The sequence below is a fragment of the Falco rusticolus genome, chromosome Z (genome assembly GCF_015220075.1).
Source record: "Falco rusticolus isolate bFalRus1 chromosome Z, bFalRus1.pri, whole genome shotgun sequence".
Classification (NCBI taxonomy): domain Eukaryota; kingdom Metazoa; phylum Chordata; class Aves; order Falconiformes; family Falconidae; genus Falco; species Falco rusticolus.
The window spans coordinates 42,671,230-42,690,167 of record NC_051210.1 but is presented as its reverse complement, the minus strand read 5'-3'; the positions used below and the strand labels follow the sequence as shown (position 1 = coordinate 42,690,167).

The following is an 18,938-nucleotide window of genomic DNA, read 5'->3' as shown; positions in this document are numbered from 1 at the left end:
TCAGGTTTGATGTCTAGCTACCCACATTTTTTTTCCCAATCATCTCCCTTTCACTTCTTTCTTGAAACCTGTTTAGCTTCACAAATCCGTAACCATATACTTCGTCTCACCTTTGACTTGTAACTTAGAGACTAGATCTAAATAAGAGCCACCTAAAGATCTTCTGCCTTTCTTTCTGCCCAAGATCCAAGATGCAACTTTTCTACCCACCCACATGTGAAACTTTGCAAGGTAAGTGAGGTCTGGGTTGCAACTAAATTACATTTGACTTTTGAATGCAGTTTTCCTCTCTTCAGCATGACTGAAGACATCTTATTGTCTCATTTTGATACTACTCTCCTCTATATTGCTGCTCCAAGGTTCTCCATTTCCCCAGCAGTTCAGAGTGCACAAAATGTGTAAGGAAGGGCACGGGGGTGGGGGTGTCAAGTGGAAACCAAGTTTGGTTAACACTATCTCTTCATTCACATTTCACACACCTTCTCTCAGGTTGTCTGTTTTGTGTAGGACAAGCTACCAATACACATCAATAATGCTCTCATTTTTTCCTCAAAACTTAGTGGCACTAACAATAAAAATCTAACCATTGTTTGGGGACTGGTATTTTGAGAATACCAATTGTCATGCTGACAAATACCTTCCCTTGCAATCTAATTTAAACTTAAGTTTACAAGTCTGGAGCCTTTGTATTCTGAAAGCACCTACCATGACAGAATCCTACCATGTAATTAACATATCTAGGTTTTTTTTAAAAGAACAAAATATGACGAATAAGCCAGCATGCTGCCACACAATAGAGTTCCTATTGCCAGAGTTCAGTAATTTAGACACGAGGTTAGCTAGTTTATGTTAGGAGTGAGTACACAGTGTCTTGTGCTCACTAGATCTCATTTTATTTAAAAGAACTAGGCAATTTCCCCTCCCTCTACACATAATACAGATCATGGCTGAGGAGGATCTGAAGTAATGCTACAGCTGCTTAGCTCTTCCCTTCCACTAAGTTCTGCATTCATTTCTGCTCTAGTCTGTATTTCTATTTTATAATGAAACATACAGCCTAGTTATTTATAGGCTTTCTAAGGATTAACTACACACTCATAAGAATAAACCCTCAAGAGGTTAACCTCATCCTCTTAAGCTTCACACACTACAATCCCAGAGATAGCTGGCAACCACAGCCAAGAAAGAAAAAATAATCCCACATCTTGCTAATCCTTTAGCCAATCACCTCATGCAACAGTGGAGAGGCCTCTCCGAGGCCTACAACTCAATCTGTCTCAAGAGTACTGTCAAATCCAAAAGATATACATTTCACAGAACCATTAGCAATCCACCTCAAAAGGCAAAATAAGACATACCTGGCTACCCGGTGCAATGCTGAAAGATTCCAGTTTGCTACTTTTATTTCCTATTTATGTATTTGCGTACTCTACCCAATTTATTAATTTGAAAGTAAATCTAACAAATTTTGCATTGTTTACATCTAGATAGACCCATTTAACCATCTCTTATGCTTCCTAGCATGAACTTTGTGTACCTTTGATTTTCCAGCCAAACCATATCTCTCACAAAAAAAACCAAACAAAAACAACAAACAAAAAACCCCACATCTTCAAGTTAAACAATGATAATTACTTATGTTCTTCATACCATAATCGATTCTCCCTTTTCTCCCTTAAACCCAAAGAGCTGCAGCAGTGTCAAGGAGTTAATGGATGCATTTAAGTCAAAGGTTTCTGTTTTTTTTATTACCTATCTAGCAAAATTGCTACTTCATTCAACTTTAATATAATAAATATTAAACTGTGCCATTAAAAAAAAAATCAGCAAAGAGGTTTTTTAGCCACTCTGCTAGCCCACAGCTGGAAGTTAAGGCCTTCAAGAACATTCACAAAAAGTATAAGATCAGAGGTAGGACTGTTAATAACTACATGTCATCCACAGTTCTTTCCTGAAGTAAGAACTTTTAATCAACACAGAGGATTAGCATTTATTTCTTACAAACCCATAGAGTCTAACTATTATTACCTTTTTTTCTAAATCTGTCAAATTCATTCATTCACTTTTGTATATGCTCAATATACACAGATTACAAAGCCTCACTTTTGACTTCGTAGGCAAATTCTCTGAAAAATCTCTGTCCCATAAGATTACAAATCCCTACCCTCACAGTCTGTCCTCTAATAGGCTTCCACTTTCTCAACTGGAAATAAAAAAAAAGTATAAAATAAATATAGTTCCAAATCATCTTGTATTTCAAAAAGGCCAGCAGCAACAGTAACTGCTGTAAGTCAGGCAAGCCAATTGGGAAGGTCTTGAATCATTCAGCGTCAGGCAACAGCTACGTACAAAAAGAGAAGGGGCGGAGGAGTGTGTGTGTGTGTGCGTGTGTGCGTGCGTGTGCGTGTGTGCGTGTGCGCGCAAGTGTGCGTGCGTGTGTGTGCGTGCGCGCGCGTGTGTCAAACCCCAACAGAAATGCAGACTTTTATCTAATCAAAAGAAACTACACAAGTGAACATCAGCTAAGAAAATTAAAGTTTCCTCATACCCTCAAAATTTATTGTACATAAGTATCCTTGGTAGTATGACTCCAGAAGCTACTCAGTTGCATCTTCTACCGTTACAGATTGGTCGAGCCTATTTGCATTCTGAAAAGGAGTTGCATGATCTTTCATGCTCATAATAGGTGTCTAAACCGTTAAATTACTATTTCTTTTCTTATCTTGAAAGACACTGCACTTTAACAGCATGGCCCTTCCATTGTTCTTTACACCAAGTCATGTCCCTGAACAATACCGACAGCTGCTATCAAACTGGGCTGTGCTCACTCTCAGTGCAGCTGCCGCTTGTAGGAACAGACAGGCTTCTGATGTGTGTTCCCCCTCTGGGGAGAGGGCTTGACATGCTGCGTGCTCAGTGAGGGGGAGCAAAGGTCCACCGAATTGTCAACCCAATTTTATGCTATTCAGTTTTTCCAGGATATACACCATCCCTTTCAAACAAAATCAAGCATATGTCAAAGCATGAAATTCATTGTGTGGCACAAGATAATTATTGATCATGTAGACTGTAAAAGATCACTGGAACGTACATCTAATTTTAGCATTATGTATATGCATGCATCTACACAGTCCAAGAAATTTTGTGCCCAACAAGTTAATTTCCTCATTCACAGTTTTGGATTTGTATGGAATCATTCAGCAGTCTTTCAGAAGACAGAAGAAAAAGTATCTCTTCTAGTGAATCTTTGATAATTTAAAAGGAAAAAACATGGAGGGTTCTATTCCTGCTTCCAAACAGGTTCCTCTTCCCACCCCCAAAAGAGAAGTTCTTAATTGCACACGATACTTAATAGATCCTATTGCTTTTAAGACTATTGTGCCAACTTTAAAAAGCGGTACATGACATGCTAGAGATAGCAAAATTTGGTTTGGCTAAATAGCACTATTCTACATCCAGTAAGAATGTTTTAAAATATGTTCCAATACATATTTCTATTTACTGCATATTTTTTTCTTTAAAACTAGTTCATTAAAAAGAGGTTTCCATTCTATTTTCATCCTAAAGTAATTCATTTTTTAAAATGCAAGAAAGTACAGTTCTCTAATCTTTGTTAATCAAATACCACAAATGTACATGTGTTGTATTTCAAAGATCAAATCAGGTATTCATAAAGTAATTCATTACACAAGCAAAACATCGAGAAGATTGTGACAAATACAGATGTAATTGTGTGGGTTTCTAAGATGTGATTAGTAAATCAACTAAGTAACAGTCAAAATTTGATACGAAGGGAAAAACAGCACAGATTTTAAGGGGGGGGGGTATGTTTATGCAAAGCTAATCTGTCAAGTGTAATAAAGCAGCTTGAATAAAATTTAAGCTGAAAATCCACTGAAGCTCCCCATTTCAGGGAGGAAAAGCTATTAAAAGGAAATGAAGGTCACCCTCCCAGTTTATTTCACCTAATTGACTGCCAACAGCTTACCACAGGCAAACCGACTGCAGATCTGCAATTGAGAAACTGATGAAAGGAGGGTTTTCAAGCTGAGGCTCATTCTTTTAATCCTCCCTCACTCTTTTTTTTTTTTCTTCCATCTCCAGTTGGGATGTAATTTTAAGCACAGATGGATTAACTGGTTCCATTGTCTGTAGATGTCATTGGACTATGGCACTGTTAATCCGTACAGCAGCATGTCTAATTATCATTACAAAGTGTCTGAGGGAACTATAAAGACCAGCAGGGCATCTTCTCACAAGCAATTAACATAAATTGATAAGTGAGTAATTTGAATCTGCTCAAGGCGCTCACATATGAATAAAATCAGAAAGGACGAGTTCTTGTTTCAGCTACTTCTTTCACTTAGTCTGGAAGGGCAGAAAACATGAGAAATATTCTAGACTTAGTGGCAGGGGACATGAACTCATACAGTGGAAGAAATGTATGGTTCAAAAAGTTCATTAATACAAAGCAAATGACTTGTGATTGACAACCAGTCACAAGCAAGTAGTATTAACTTATTTCAGCATATTTAGCACATACTTAGTGAAAGGCTATGAGAACACTGTGTCAGACAATTAATACTACTTCAAAAGCAAGTGAAGTTTCTTTTCAGTAGTTTGCTAATTTAAAATTCATGAAAGATTCACAAGAAAAGGAAAGAAAGAAGAATGAATAGTTGTACAGGCTCCAAGAACCCAAATGTCACAAAAAGCATGAGGCAAAGGTAACTACATCAACTGACATCCAATGCCTACAAATAAACAAGCATCATTATATATTTTGCAGGGAAGGTTTCGTTACACACAGCATCACTGCACAAAACTACGTACTAGCAAAGTAAACTATTAACATTATCCCTACTAAAAACTGTGTGAAGTAAGGCAAACACTTCAGCAACACTGGGTATCACAAAGCATTAGATATCAAAGCACTAAGTGTAAATAGCAAAGCAGTAAGATATGAAAGCAAGTTATACACACTGTAGGAGGTAGACCTGGAAGGCCACGTACCCCGATGATGGCATTCAGTTCAGCCATGGTCACTTGTTTGGCACGTTCTACAGCTTGGGCCACTTGCTGCTGATGCTTTTAAAAGAAGAAAGGGTATGGGGAAAAATTTGTGTTAAGGTATTGATCACACCAAATCAAACCAGGATCACAAACACATGAATAACTGGTTCATCTGCAGAAGCCCAGGCTACATATTACAAGACATCTTACACAGGTAAAAGTGCCCAGTTTCTTACCTATTCAAAAGCAAGCAAGAGCCCTGAAGGCAGCAAGCTCATCTATTCCCCCTTCAGTATTGATTTTCTGGCAAATGAATAATTAGGTTCTAATTGAGTTGACAGGACAATAATGTCAACTTCACATTAGTGTCACTTTTAACACATATATATTTTGTGCCTACACAGCAAAACCTACTGAAATTTCAAATATGGACAAGTGCTTCACTTAACGAGAACTACAAACACTCTTTGTAAACTGTAAAGTTTGGCAAGGCTTATCCAAAATAACAGGCTTCAAAATCTAACAGCAGCTGCCCACAATATGCTACAATCACAATCATGCAGACCACATGCAGGTTTGTAACATTAAACACTGTTTTGAATGTGAGCTAACTATTCATTATATTAATTGTAATTTTATAATTTATATCAAAATATAAACTTGATATAAATTATGTAGACAAGATAAGCATGCTTATTTCACTAGATTCACATTTGACAACTGAATATCAAATAACCAATCACCACGATTAGAAATGAAAGCATTTTGTTGCATTGCCAATATTTTACAGACTCCCACTCTCCTCAGGCAATGAAATAGGCTGAGCCATTGTCACTAGTTTGAACTTAAGATTTGTTAGACCAAATTAGCAGGGGGTTTGCACACTTCAACTATAACAGATGTTCCTTACACTTGTGTATTGTGATAAAATTAACATCTTAAAACTAGCTAATTTGCAAACAGAAAGGCAACATAATTGCACTTTAACAGATGAACAGTTTTACTTACTTCCTGAGACAAAAACGGGATGACTTGTGCACAAATTGTGTTCAATCTCTTGGCGATTTCTGTCTATAAAGGAAAAGTAGTTTGATTAAAACTGTGTTTTAGTGCTTTTTTTTGCCATATATTAACTAGTGTACAGGATTACATTAACTTCACATGGTGAAGAAAGTAACAGAAATCCGCATCTTCATACTACTGGCATACAAAAACAGCTAATATACATATAAACCCAGATGAGGACAGAGATTTAGTTAGCTACTCTAGGACATCTGCCATGTCTAAAGCACCTAATCTGAATACATGTTTAGGCACAAATCTGGTCCTTGTACATAGCTCATTAACAAGTGGAGCATTTTTGAAATCCATTAAGTCCAAAATAAAGCTTTTCAAAAGATAGATTTATTACTCAAATTATTAAACAGCATAAAATGATGGTGACAGGCATAGAAGAAAAACGTTTCTTTCATGATCAATTTTATCTGCCTATCCAAAGGTAAAATTAATTTTTGCTGACAGAAACACGCCATAAGGAGTACAAAAGAAATACCAAAACAGAAGTGAGGCAGAATGGAGACAAAAGATACAGACTTCAAGATTTCCATATTGAGAGAGAATTAAAATAATGCAGACAAGAAAAAGAATCAGATTAGAAAATGTGATAGTCAATAACAGCAAATTAGTGAAACCATGAGTAACAGGAGAACAATAAGGCTAGGAACCAGCAGAGAACAGAACAATCCTTCGCTAAAAGCAGCAGAGAAGACAGCAGGACAAAGTGTTTGAGTCCCACTTTTCAATAGCTTGATGTATCTCCCACTTATGGCATGTCAACTTGAGCATGGGATTTCTGGTGGGGTACAGTGATCTTCTCTCATTACACAGTTTTACCCCTGCTTACAGCTTTTCAGACCCATACAGAGCCTATTCAGAACTACCATTATAATTAATCCCCAAGGTATTTGCACAACTCCTAGTTTTCCTTAAAAACACCTCCTGCAGTCACTGTAGCACAGTGGCAAAAAAACAAAATTAGCGTCCACATGTGAACACAGCCTACATACAGGACATTCTGAACAGCTTTTTTCACTCTGCCATATCATTAATCCATACAGCTATTTCTTGGGGGTTTTGTTTTAAGACACAAGAAATAAAGAGATCCCTGCTGAAAATCATTAGGCCTTCCATGAAGGACATACATAAACCTGAGTAAAGATAAACTCTTTCAAAGAAGTCAGATGAAAACATTGGTAACCATTCTGCTGAGACTTTCCCTGAGCCCTCCCATCATCCTGAGTTTTTTAAGACACTGTGATATGCTGATCCTTATATATGAGTGAAGCAGTAATCAGGATACAAAAGCCAGCCTCTGCTTTTGTCTCAACAGACAGGTGATTTGGGATCTAAATACAACTGGCAAGCTTTAACACCTCTTTTCCCACCTCCGAGAGACACAGGGGAAATACTTGATAGCACTGAGATTTGTAAAACACCATCTCTCTCTGACATAAGTTGAAGTTCTCCACCTAACCAAAGTCTGGCATTTGATACATCCACCATAAAGTTCTGCGGACAGAAGAGTCTCCAGAGCAGTTCTGGGATGGTTTCTTCTTAGGACAAAAAGGTTCCCCCTCAATAAGGGCAATGAAATGACAGCTGCTTTACAGCTAACCTTTCTTACCTCGCAACAAGGGGAACGGACCTCTGTTCTGAATAGAAACAGCTACTGTTTCACACAGTAAGTACCACAGCAATCTGCTTCTGTTTCACTTGGGCCACAACCACAGAATACCCACCATTCCGTGCATGACCCTTAGTACTACATATATATCAGCAAAGGCAATACAAGGAAGCAACCAGTTTAACTATTATAAGTTATCAGACTTAACTATTACCAAATCTGTTGGTACTTTCAATGGCTGTTATCAAGGGCAAAAAAAAAACCCAACACAAACACCAGCACACAACTCTTGAGAATCTATGTACCAAAGGGCATTTTTCCACATACCTAGTATGTGTCTCCATAAAGCAAGGTATGTCAGCTATGAAAAAAAAGTCTGTTGGCTCCCAGTCTACTTGGCTGATGTTTAGCTGAGACGTTTAGGGTCCAAGAAGTTAATTGCCTTAGACCAATGGGATCACCTTGGTTTTCAGAATAGAAGCCAGGATTAATCATAGCAGGTGATGAGAGCAAAATAAAAACTCATTTGGTTTCTACTGAGAAGTTCTTTGGCCTGAATGGCCTACATAAGTGTCCCTTTACTGTAATACTGAAATAAGTATCCTTATAGCTGTAAGAAAAAGATAGATCTATTTTCAGTACAGTCCATAAAATATGCAAGTTGTCCATGTCATTGGGTTTTACTGGACAGGATCAAATATATGAGCTTCACTACTAACATAGCATACAGGACAGCACACAGTAAGACAAGAAAACTCAACATCATGTGATAATTACCAGTCCCAACACAGGTTGATAAGATTTAAAAAAAAAAAATTCTAATAAAAGTGGGCATAATCAATTTTTCCCCTTTCACAGTCAACCTTACTTTAAAATTATTATCCCCAGTACTACCATACCCAACTTAATATCAGAACTGAAAAAAATGTGTCCTTCTGAGTTTGTCTTTACCAAAGCAGGGCATCACTGATGACCGTTAAGTGAACAGCATTGTTAATATTCATCAACAGTGCTTGGTAAATTTAAATGCATATTCCATAAATAAGTTTATTTTGAGATTTGTTGCTTCTGTCACAAGTGCCAGTTGAGATATTTACACTGAAAGTAAACTGAAAAGACTATTCTATGCTTCATAACAAAAATCTGCTTGCATTTAAGGGGCAGTCTGCCTGCTAGTCCCATTTGCCACACACAATTAAGGTACTTAAAATTATTTAACCGTGATATTTTATATGCCTCCTGTTTACTGTGCTCAAGTGTTTAGTAAAAAAAATTCTTACTCAAAAACATATTAAGAAATGTTGTTTTTTCTCTAGTGAGTTGTGAAAGTTAGGTTTTAATGTACAATTCACCTACTCTTGCCCATCAGGAGTTGCAAGAGGTTGTTTTCAGAACTGAGAAAAAGGAACTTACTTTAAATATAAAACCAGTTGTTCAAGAGGCAACACAGATTCACCTTTCAAGATGAAATATCTTCCAGTATACGTGTGTGTGTATATATATATATTCGTTCACTCTTGAAAGCAAACACCTATTTTGAAGGAGTCCAGGAAAGCTTCCTTAATCAAGTCTAAACATCAGTAATCGGTGGCATTACAGTAAGCTATATATTCAAGATTTGGGGCTCATGCATTTGAAAGTCTTAAAAGTAGGGTACTTATCAGTTACTTCTAGAGGCCTCCCAATGCAACATCGCTATTATTAACTGCTGATCTTGGGACATATAGGGCAGTCAGAAGAATGAGTCAACAAACAACATTTTGCAGAAAGCTGCTCGAGCATAGAGAAACATGACTGATTGGCCATGTTCTTTGACTCCTTGCTAAAGCAGACTGTAGAAGCCTGCATCTCTCATGAAAGCCCTCCTAGCTCTATGGCAGCTCTTAGCAAAGCATCTGAAGTGCCCTTAATTGTTTGTGTTCTTAATGCAGAGCCTCTTGAATACATTCATTTCTAATAGAGGACTTGAGTGTCAGGCCCATCCAAGAATGACAAAACTACATCATTCACTGGTTCTTGCTGTTATAATGACTGTCTTTTGATTTATTTGCAAATGACAAGCTTGTCAGACCCCTGACTGAAGTGCTACCCTCCTTTCTGAAGTACCATTAAAAATTAACATGAAGGAATTCAGCTGCATTTTGTAAAATTAAGTTCAGCTGACAGATCTTTTTCTTCACTCATGTAAATTTTTTGCCTCCATTCCATCTAATTAAAGACTTAAATGTTTTGACCTAACCATTGCCAAACCTGAGTGTTTGTACTTAAGTTAGTCTCTTGCTAAAATGAATTCTTAACATAATGACAAAGAACAAAGCAGCCAGACTAGTTACTAAATATAATATTCATTTAAACATTTTACTATGCAGTTAAGAAAGAGCTTGTACATACAACTGATTTTTTTCTTCATTGTTAAAAAAAAGTATTTAAGTGTTTTCCTCTACAGTAGTCTATTCCAGATCATTTTGCATTTTGAGAGCCTGTACTTTCCAAAGCACCATGTAAGATATCATACGTATATCAACATGATTTCTTAAACTACAGCTTTTTGCACTGGAATAAAAAGAAGAAAGTATAATACAAGTACCCAGACTCTGACTGTTTTTCTCAGTACACCTAATACCCACGCATGTTTTATCACTTAATGCTGGAAGTCCCAGCCTACGGGGACCATCACTCTCACTTCCAAGTGAAGAATGCAACCTTCCTCTGAGGAGAATTAATCAATCACCTTTCAGCTTCAAAGGTTTCACCAATAATAATTTTGGGTTTGCTCCAATCAGTGTCTACCATACATGCTGCAGTAGTGACTTTAGCTTTAGTGACTAGCATCCATGGTGATCAAAAGCAAAAATTAAGTCTGTGAAAACAAACATGTTGCAAATCAGCTGTACTGTGACAACTGCTCTGTTATCAGTGCCAAGATTCCTCAAAGCTGTCCAGACCTTCCTTTACAAAACAATGCTCAGTTAAAACTGTCCACTGTATGTCAGAAGCTTGTTATTCTTTCTTGCAAACTGCACTTCCTATATCACAGTTAAGTCAGTATTTGAACTCACTCCACCACCACTTCTTAAGGACAGGTTTATATATTCGCATTTATTACATCTTTATTTACTTCAGTTACTTTAACGCAATTTTGAGAATCATTTTTGTCGTTACATTAGGAAGAATACAGTTTAGGAACAACATGATTAAAAGTAAAGCAAGAAAATCCAAAGTTCTGATGACACACACAAAGTCCTGACCCATTCCTTTAAAGCAAAAGAATCACAGAATCAGCCTTTAATGCAGAAATAATTTACTGTCAAATCACATTCACAAAAGCTTTAGAAGGTAATTCTTCAGTACTCTGCCTCTACTTAACACTTTCAATACAAAGAAAGCCAAGTACAATACTGAACTCCTTCAGGGAGAACAAAATGGACTTCCCGCCATTTACAGCATGTAACAGTAATCCACTAGGGAGTAAAGGTCAATGTTGCACTTTTGGTCATTACTGAATCATTTGAGATTATCTATGGTAAGGATGAGAAGAAAATCGAAGGCTATGAGAATGCTGCAAATGGCTTTACCTCATACCAACTTTGATCTCCATCTGCCTAACAGACCTGTGGATAAAAGCCCTCTTTATGGAACGTGCTTGACCATTTTTTTCATCCCTGTTGCAACCCAGAAATCAGTTAAATATTGCATACCACAAGTCCTTGAGTAAGAAACTGCATGTATATATATTAGTCTTGATCTAAAGTTAGTACTGATTTAGTATTTTCATTTTTCCAGTAGAATCATCAAAACAACCAGTATACTTAAACAATGTAGCCTTTATTCTTTTTGTGACAGAGATCTTCGAAGACAGCAAAAAGCACACACAGGCCAATTCCAAAAAAACCATTTTGCTGCGCTTAGCCATGTGCATGCTGTTAGAACTTCGCTGCAGGAAGACTCAAGCACTTCCAAAAATTGCTAAGAATTCAGGGGGCGAGGGCATGTTGGAGGTATAATTAAAACTCGAAAGTTAAATATTCAAAAATCTCAAACTATTAAGGCTAGCATTCCATGAACTTTGCTGTTCATGAGTTACTGAATCCATGCTGGGCACTGAGATATGCATATATTGTTAATGTCCTTTTATGTAAAACTAATACACTACAATCTGTTTTGGCAACGGCTGCAAAAGGGAAAAAAGATAACATGCCACTTAAAAGTTTAGGCCCCCATAGTATATCAATGTCAAACAACAGTGTGTCAGGCTAAGATTCAATTCAGGTAAGTGCCACTGCCAAGTTTTCTTGTTCCCAGACGTGCTTTGAGATTATTTTATTGCTTAAAATTTAATTTGTTCCAACTTGCGTCTCCATGACAACGTTGGCTAACCCTGCAAATCATTTGGATAATTGGATATCTTATCTTTCTATTGCTCTCAAATCAAATGATTCTGCTAGAAATGCAGCAGCCAATCAAATTTACAGGCCTCCTGAGTAATTGACTCACACAAGTAGCCACATTCATCTCCCTTTTACCACCATATTAACCACCCCACCACAAACTGTGGAAGGTGGCCTTCAAATTCAGTTTTAAGTTATGAACGCTGTCATTACTAATATTCTTACCAATAGGAGAAGGTGGGAAGGTTTATTCTCAAAAGATACTTGAAATTCAATCTGACAAGTGGTAATGGGTAGCACTCATTTCAGCAACCGCAACAATCTCTGCATTTTGGGCATAAACTCTCAGTTTAACATGACATAGCATTAACAAATACAGCTTCCCCTCTGCCCCGCATTTGTACTACTTATTTTAATTGCGAGGTTAGCCACCCACAAAATGATATTAAAACCCCAGAAGACTGGCATGAAGAATCTTTAGCTATGAAAAAAACCAAAACACCACCATATTGCAAGTGGGAGTGCAGAGAGGAAGAAGTAACAGAAGCATTAACAGAATAAAAACTCAACACAGTAAAACCACAGAATGCATTTCCAAAGTGAAATTAGTATTTTTTTAATGCAGTACCTAAACTACACTTATCTGAATCCTCTTAGATGTCAGTTTAAATTACAGAAAGGTCATGTTAATTTAAACATAAGCTACTTGAAATGCACCAGTCAACAGCTACACTTGCCAAACATCTAGTACAGGTTTGGACCTCGTTCAACTGTGAAGTGACTGGATATATTTCAGATGTCTAATTTCAATGCTTTCTATAATAATAGAGAAAGGCTGCTGTTTAGCTCTCAATGAACCACTGTACACAACTGCCCATCCCATTTGCAGCTGTAAATCCTGTTGAACCCAAGCCAACTGGCAACAAAGAAGCTGTTGTCAGGATGTTAAAGTGCTCTTTTCACACATCTTCACCAAGTCAAGACTCTTCTTAAACTTGGCTAAACAGGACAGTTACCACATTTCTCCTTTAATCCAACTTTAGCCCATCTTGCTCAATCACTTGAAACTACAAAAGGTGTGTTTATCCAAATTTTAGTTCCACAGCTTAGTTTCCATGCCTAAGCTAACCTTCAATACACACAGAAGTACTTAAATCTCTGAAGTGTGCACACAGCTTTATTTTACTTTCAAGTTGCTTTCCAGCACACTCAGTTCCCCCTTCTATTTAGATTCCATGAGATGCTGAGCAAGTCAGAAGCTGACTCAAATCCAGAAGAGGTATTGCCACCTTTGCTTCCAGTAGCACGCTTTCTTCAAACCATGCTAGAGGCAGTTGGACTTGTCCAACATCTCAACTAATAAGTCAAGCAGAAAATACTACTACAGGAGGAGGGAAAGGACCAACTTAGTAAACCACCATGTCAGCAAGTTAAATAGGCTCACAGGAGGCATTGCTCAGGTACCAATGCAGCCCAGAAGGTGAGAACCAAGCTGGGAGCAGACGTTTTTGGGGGACACAATAAGCTATCAGATGAGCGCCCTTCCTCCCACAGGACTGCACTTTCATGTGCTCTTATCGTGCTCTAGAAGCAGCACAGTCTCCAAAATTGTCCAGTATACTTCGCATTATTACCATTAAGGACATTAAGAGCTGCATTTACTCTGGACAACTGAGAAACACTACACTATGTAAGAACAAGGAGGAGACAAAGAGAAGAAAAAAGAAAGAAGGCATTAATAAAAGCAGTATATCCGTAACTGCTACACCTCTATCAGAAGAGAGCTCTGTTGGCTTTGCATTTAGTTTAGGACATTATTTTAAAACTGCTTCCTATTTCATTCTCACTCCCACAAATTTCTGCATACACCCTTGCAGCCCTTGCCACACTAAGCCACTTTACTGGGATGGCAGTAGAAAGTTACAGCTCTTGCATAGCTGCAGAAGTGCCTAGAATCACAGTTTCCAGGGATCAGAGCATAGGGTTCCTCAAAGAAAGCAGACATTTTTACAGTATGTAAGCCAATAACAAAACTCCCTGTCAGGATTCTGTTTTTATCAACATTCAAGACTGTAATTGCAGTAGAATCTGGACTAGAACAGTAAGTGTGCCATCTCACAAAAAAGATGGCACACTAAAACAAGGGCCTGAAATACTGGGGGGGGGGGGGGGGGGGCCAGAATCCAACATGCTACCTTTCACCAGGACATCAGAAATAACTACCAAATTAAACTCATCAACTAAATCACATGCAGTGTTGTATCTTAAATGTAATTTTGCCTTTTTACAATACTGAGTATATTCACAGCTCAGTTTCAAAACTCTATCAAAGTCAGAGAAACAATTTAAGGCCTTAAAAGGGTGTTCATATCGATGTTTCAGGTGCCATCAGGAGACTCAGTAATGAATAGCAGGTTGAGAGGATTGACAACTCTTCTGTTAGCAACTAGCAGAATAATCCACCCCACAGGACTTCTACGGAAGGTGAAAATAACATGAGATTTTTCACTACATGGGGAAAAGGTTTGGAAACCTTTCAGCAAAACTTTGGGAACAGGTCAGTAAATTTCTCCACCCTTTTATTTTTATATATATATATATGTTCTGTGGCTCATAGAATAGAAGAGAACTAGTAAAGATACCATCTAGATTACATTCTGATAGAGAAGAACTAATTGAAACTGTCCAAAGAGCAACTAATTTGATTAAGACTGTTCATAATCCCTGCCTAGTTTATAATCATCAGGGCAGGAAGGAAGAATGAAAAAGCTGGTAAGACTTCAGGAAAGTGAATACCACCTGGTAAGATCAGCTTTGTAAGACCTGTTACTGAAGAATGACATTAAAAAAATGGTATTATGTACATTTTCTTTTTGAAAAAAATATTAAGGACATTGATGATAGTCAATACATCTGTGAATCGAAGAGGAAGGGACAGATGAAGAAGGGAAGGGATGGAATTGTGCCAAGAGACCAAATTCCAAATTATTAACTGACTTAATTCACGCAAAAAGGAAAGCACACAGGAAGTGGAAACTAGGCCAGGTGAGACAGTATGAACATATACCACAGAAGCATGTGTTTTGGTATCTACATGCCGCTAGTAAACAACAGCTGAAGTAAAGTTACTGCTCTACAGGCTGGAATAGCTGAAGGAGAAAAAAAAATAGTGGTCCAGTCCCCTCAATTAGAAAAGGAAAGATGTGGTCAAGAGACACCAAGAAGTTCAGAAAGTCTATACTTTTTGCCACCTGTCTTGACTATACAAGAATCATCACCAACCACATAATTAATATAAATTACTAGTTACACATGGTCAACACTGCAGCTTAAACAGGAAAGGAACAGATCAGAGTATTCCAGGTAAAATGTCTCCAAATTGACTAGGCCTGATGCAACAGAAAGAGCACATTGGTGAAGACTGAGCAGCTAGTGGACACCCTGCAGAACCTGCAGATGCCAACTGGATACAAAATTATTAAAGAACAGTGCCCAACAGACAGAAAAGGGAAAGCAAAGGAGCAAAGACACACCAGCTTAATTACTATTCCTTACGTTTGGGGCACTAAAAAGCCCCTTATCCATAGACATCTAGGTGAAACTGGGATATAGATCACAAAAGTATTTTTTAGCAGTGAACAGCAATCAGAATGATGCAATGTCCAAAAAGTAAAGTAATTATGGCTGAGAGGCAGATCATATCAATGTCTTCACTAAGAATTTGTTGCTTATAGCACTATAGGGGCAACAAACAGCACAGCTAAAACTTCACAGGAACAAGTACAAAACTACTTAGTGATTAAACCATGTATGAATGCACCCTTCTCTTCTGCAAATTAAAAAGTTCTGTATGTATCATAGGTCCAATATTTTTCTGTATTTCCTACTAGTAAGCATGAAGATCTCTTCATTTGCCCTAAGCCTTAATTTGCAGAGAGCTTCAAGCTTGGAAAGACAAAATATGCTGGAGAATAGCTTCAGAACTCACTTTGCAGTGAATGGAAAAAATGAACTACAAATGAAAAAGTAGTATAGGAATAAATAGGGATAAAGGACCATAGCACGCCTAGACAGGAACATAAAGGAAAAGGAAATAATGGGCCAGGAAGGAATCTCTCAGTCACAGCAGATCAGAAGTTGAACATAAGTCAATAGCATGCTGTTGCAAAAAAAGCTACCACCACAGTAAGATGTACGCTAAGTAACCCTTCTATGCTACTCAGCACGGCACTTCCTCCCCTGGAGTACTGCACTTACTTCAGGCACTGTACTTCAGCCAGGCACCAACGTTCAGAAAATGAACATTAGACTCTAGGGGTATAGAAGATGGTTCTGGAAGGCAAGGGAATGACCTGCTCTCCCTCTGCTACCTACAGAGCTTACAAGTCACCACTATTATTGTCTTTGCTAACAGGACAAGCACCCTATCAGCAATGACACTGGTATAGCTGATCCTGCTAGGACACAAGAGAGGCACTAGGTCCTTTCCAGTGCTGTGATTCTGCAGTTCATAATGTAGACTGGTTCGTATTAGATCAGACTTGAACTTTACGCAGAGTATGTAAATATCTACAATGAAAAACAAGAAAGAATTTGAAAAACAGAATGTTACAAGCAGTTAACAAAACACAACCCTGGGAGAAGGAACAGACTCCGTAAATATGTCAAGCTGGGACATAACAAAAGAAGATCAAGGAAAACCACACAGTTGAGACCAAACAGAAAATTACTGGAACTATGCGTAACTATCCTACTTAGCATATTAAAAGCTCCACCCTTGAGCAAAGAAAGCCCCAGACTAAAAAAAGCCCCCTCCCCACAAAACAGGTGAGGCTGGGGGGAAGCTGTACTTTCAATTGCAGGTGAAGCTCACAAGAACAAGTGAGAATTAAGTGTGGCTAAATGTAATTGTTTACAATAGTTCAAAGTGTATAAAAAAGTAGCTATGCTATGTGTTAAGCAGCGTGCTAGCGGTGTGGATTGCCACCTAGCACCCACCTCTGCATCGACATACAATAAATGATATCTTGGCTCTGTCAGAGCTGCTCTTTGCACACTACATAACAAACTCCATTTGTGAGACAGTATTTCAGTTTAAAGAAACAACCTAAGAGCTTCCCATAGGTCTTGTTAATTAAAGATTTTGCATTCTCTTAACTGGCAATTTATGTCCATCATTCGAGGCCAGACAGCTAGCTGTCTACAAAATAACAGCTGGAAACCTTATAGCCAGTTACAAAAACAAATTCAGAATGACCTTGCACTCAGACTCGCCCATGAAGAACAGCAATAAGTGTTTCAGCTTTTTTTTTTTAACAAAACAAAAATCGTAAACAGAAACTACTGTGACAACCCCACAAAAGAATGACCTTCCTATTAGTTATGTTTCCCAAGAAATTATGGTGTTTTCATTCCCATCCCTCAGGAATTTAACTCAAACTTTTACATTTAATAAAGTTGAGGACATCATACCATGAAGCAGAAAGCACAGAAATTCAGGTATTTTAGAACACTTAAACCATTTCATAAATAGGCAGATTTCTGCAGATCATTAGAACCACCCAGTTTCAGATGTCTTCTCCTTTTCTTGACCTAACAACTGCAGGTTTCCTCATAGACTTAGTACCTAATCAAGGTGTAGCTGAAAAGTATACTCATTCTTGCTCCCCTTCTCCAAAACTGGAAGCTATTTTTGGTTTTGTCTGCTAATCCATAGAAACCTTTTAAATGGTACAAACAGAGGCAGCAGCATTTTGTTCTCTAAATCAATTTTATCCTTAGCCATCAACTAGATGTTCCAGCACAGAGAAAGAACAGTCCTTCCCTTCTAATTCAAAAATCCATACTAACATTGCCCTTGCAAACTGCTAAACAAGCAGTATCGGCAATTCACTTGAGTTCTGTAATATATTTACTGCAAATCCCAATGGCTTGCCTCCTAATGCAGTTTTCTGTTGTGTCTGTTCTTGTCAATACACTGACTGGCCACCTTACATGTAAGTTGCTTTGACCAACTGTTTACACAAACATCAAAAAGCTTCAAGAGGAATAAAAAAAGACAAAACAGGAAAAAGAACACCCATGTGTCTGGGGGAGGAGGGCAAAGAAAACCCCAAAACCAAAAGAAGCAAAATAACCCTACACCAAAACACAATTTAACTTCAATTTTCTGCTTTATCACATAGTCAAAAAGGCTAGTTAGCTCTTTGGATCACCTATTTCCAGATATGCAGCCCTGACAAAGATTACTACTCAGCACCCCTCAAAGAACTTTAATCTGTAATTTATATCATCTGTGCTAATTTGTTCACACATCTGAAGAACATAAAGAACAGGTGAGAGAAACTCAGCCAATGCCCAATTACAGAACAGACTCCTCTTAGACACTGTGCAATTTATCATTAGCCACAGTATACTATCATCATTATGAAAAGTTCAGTGAAACCCAATCTGATAAATTTCCTGAAATGTTTTCCCCATACTAGAAAGTACATTTCATAGCTTGCTAACCACTAAAATAATGCTCAACACTTACAAAGTTAAAATACTATTACCCTATGAAATAATGCTACAAACTATAATAAATTCTATTACAATTCCATTTAAACATACTGTGATTATGGTTCCAAACAAGAGAATTCAACATTGTTCTTAGTCAGATTCAAACTAGCATTCATTTAAGAATAAACTCTATTTCAGCAAGCTCTAAGCTACTCTTCAGTCATCTCCAGCACTATGCCATAAACAGGTCACCAGTGGAGTTCCATAGGAGCCTTCACTACAATCTCCTTTATGAATATGTTCAGCAGTGCAGCCTAGAAAAGACAGCAAGCGGTGAGTAAGCAGTGAGTGCT

General features: G+C 37.8%; 1 protein-coding gene across 6 annotated transcripts in view; it reads right to left on the bottom strand.

Moving 5' to 3' along the window:
- Positions 1-18,938, bottom strand: part of TLE1 (TLE family member 1, transcriptional corepressor) — a 77,718-nt gene that overhangs the window by 53,396 nt on the left and 5,384 nt on the right. For 4 of the 6 annotated variants that reach the window (XM_037374616.1, XM_037374622.1, XM_037374617.1 and 1 more), the window contains exons 5-6: positions 6,022-6,084; positions 4,984-5,088 (exon numbers count right to left, since the gene is read on the bottom strand). In XM_037374616.1, coding sequence (XP_037230513.1) covers positions 4,984-5,088; positions 6,022-6,084 — 168 coding nt within the window. The remainder of the gene's footprint in view (positions 1-4,983; positions 5,089-6,021; positions 6,085-18,938) is intronic. The other 2 variants (XM_037374620.1, XM_037374621.1) reach the window with 1 other exon arrangement.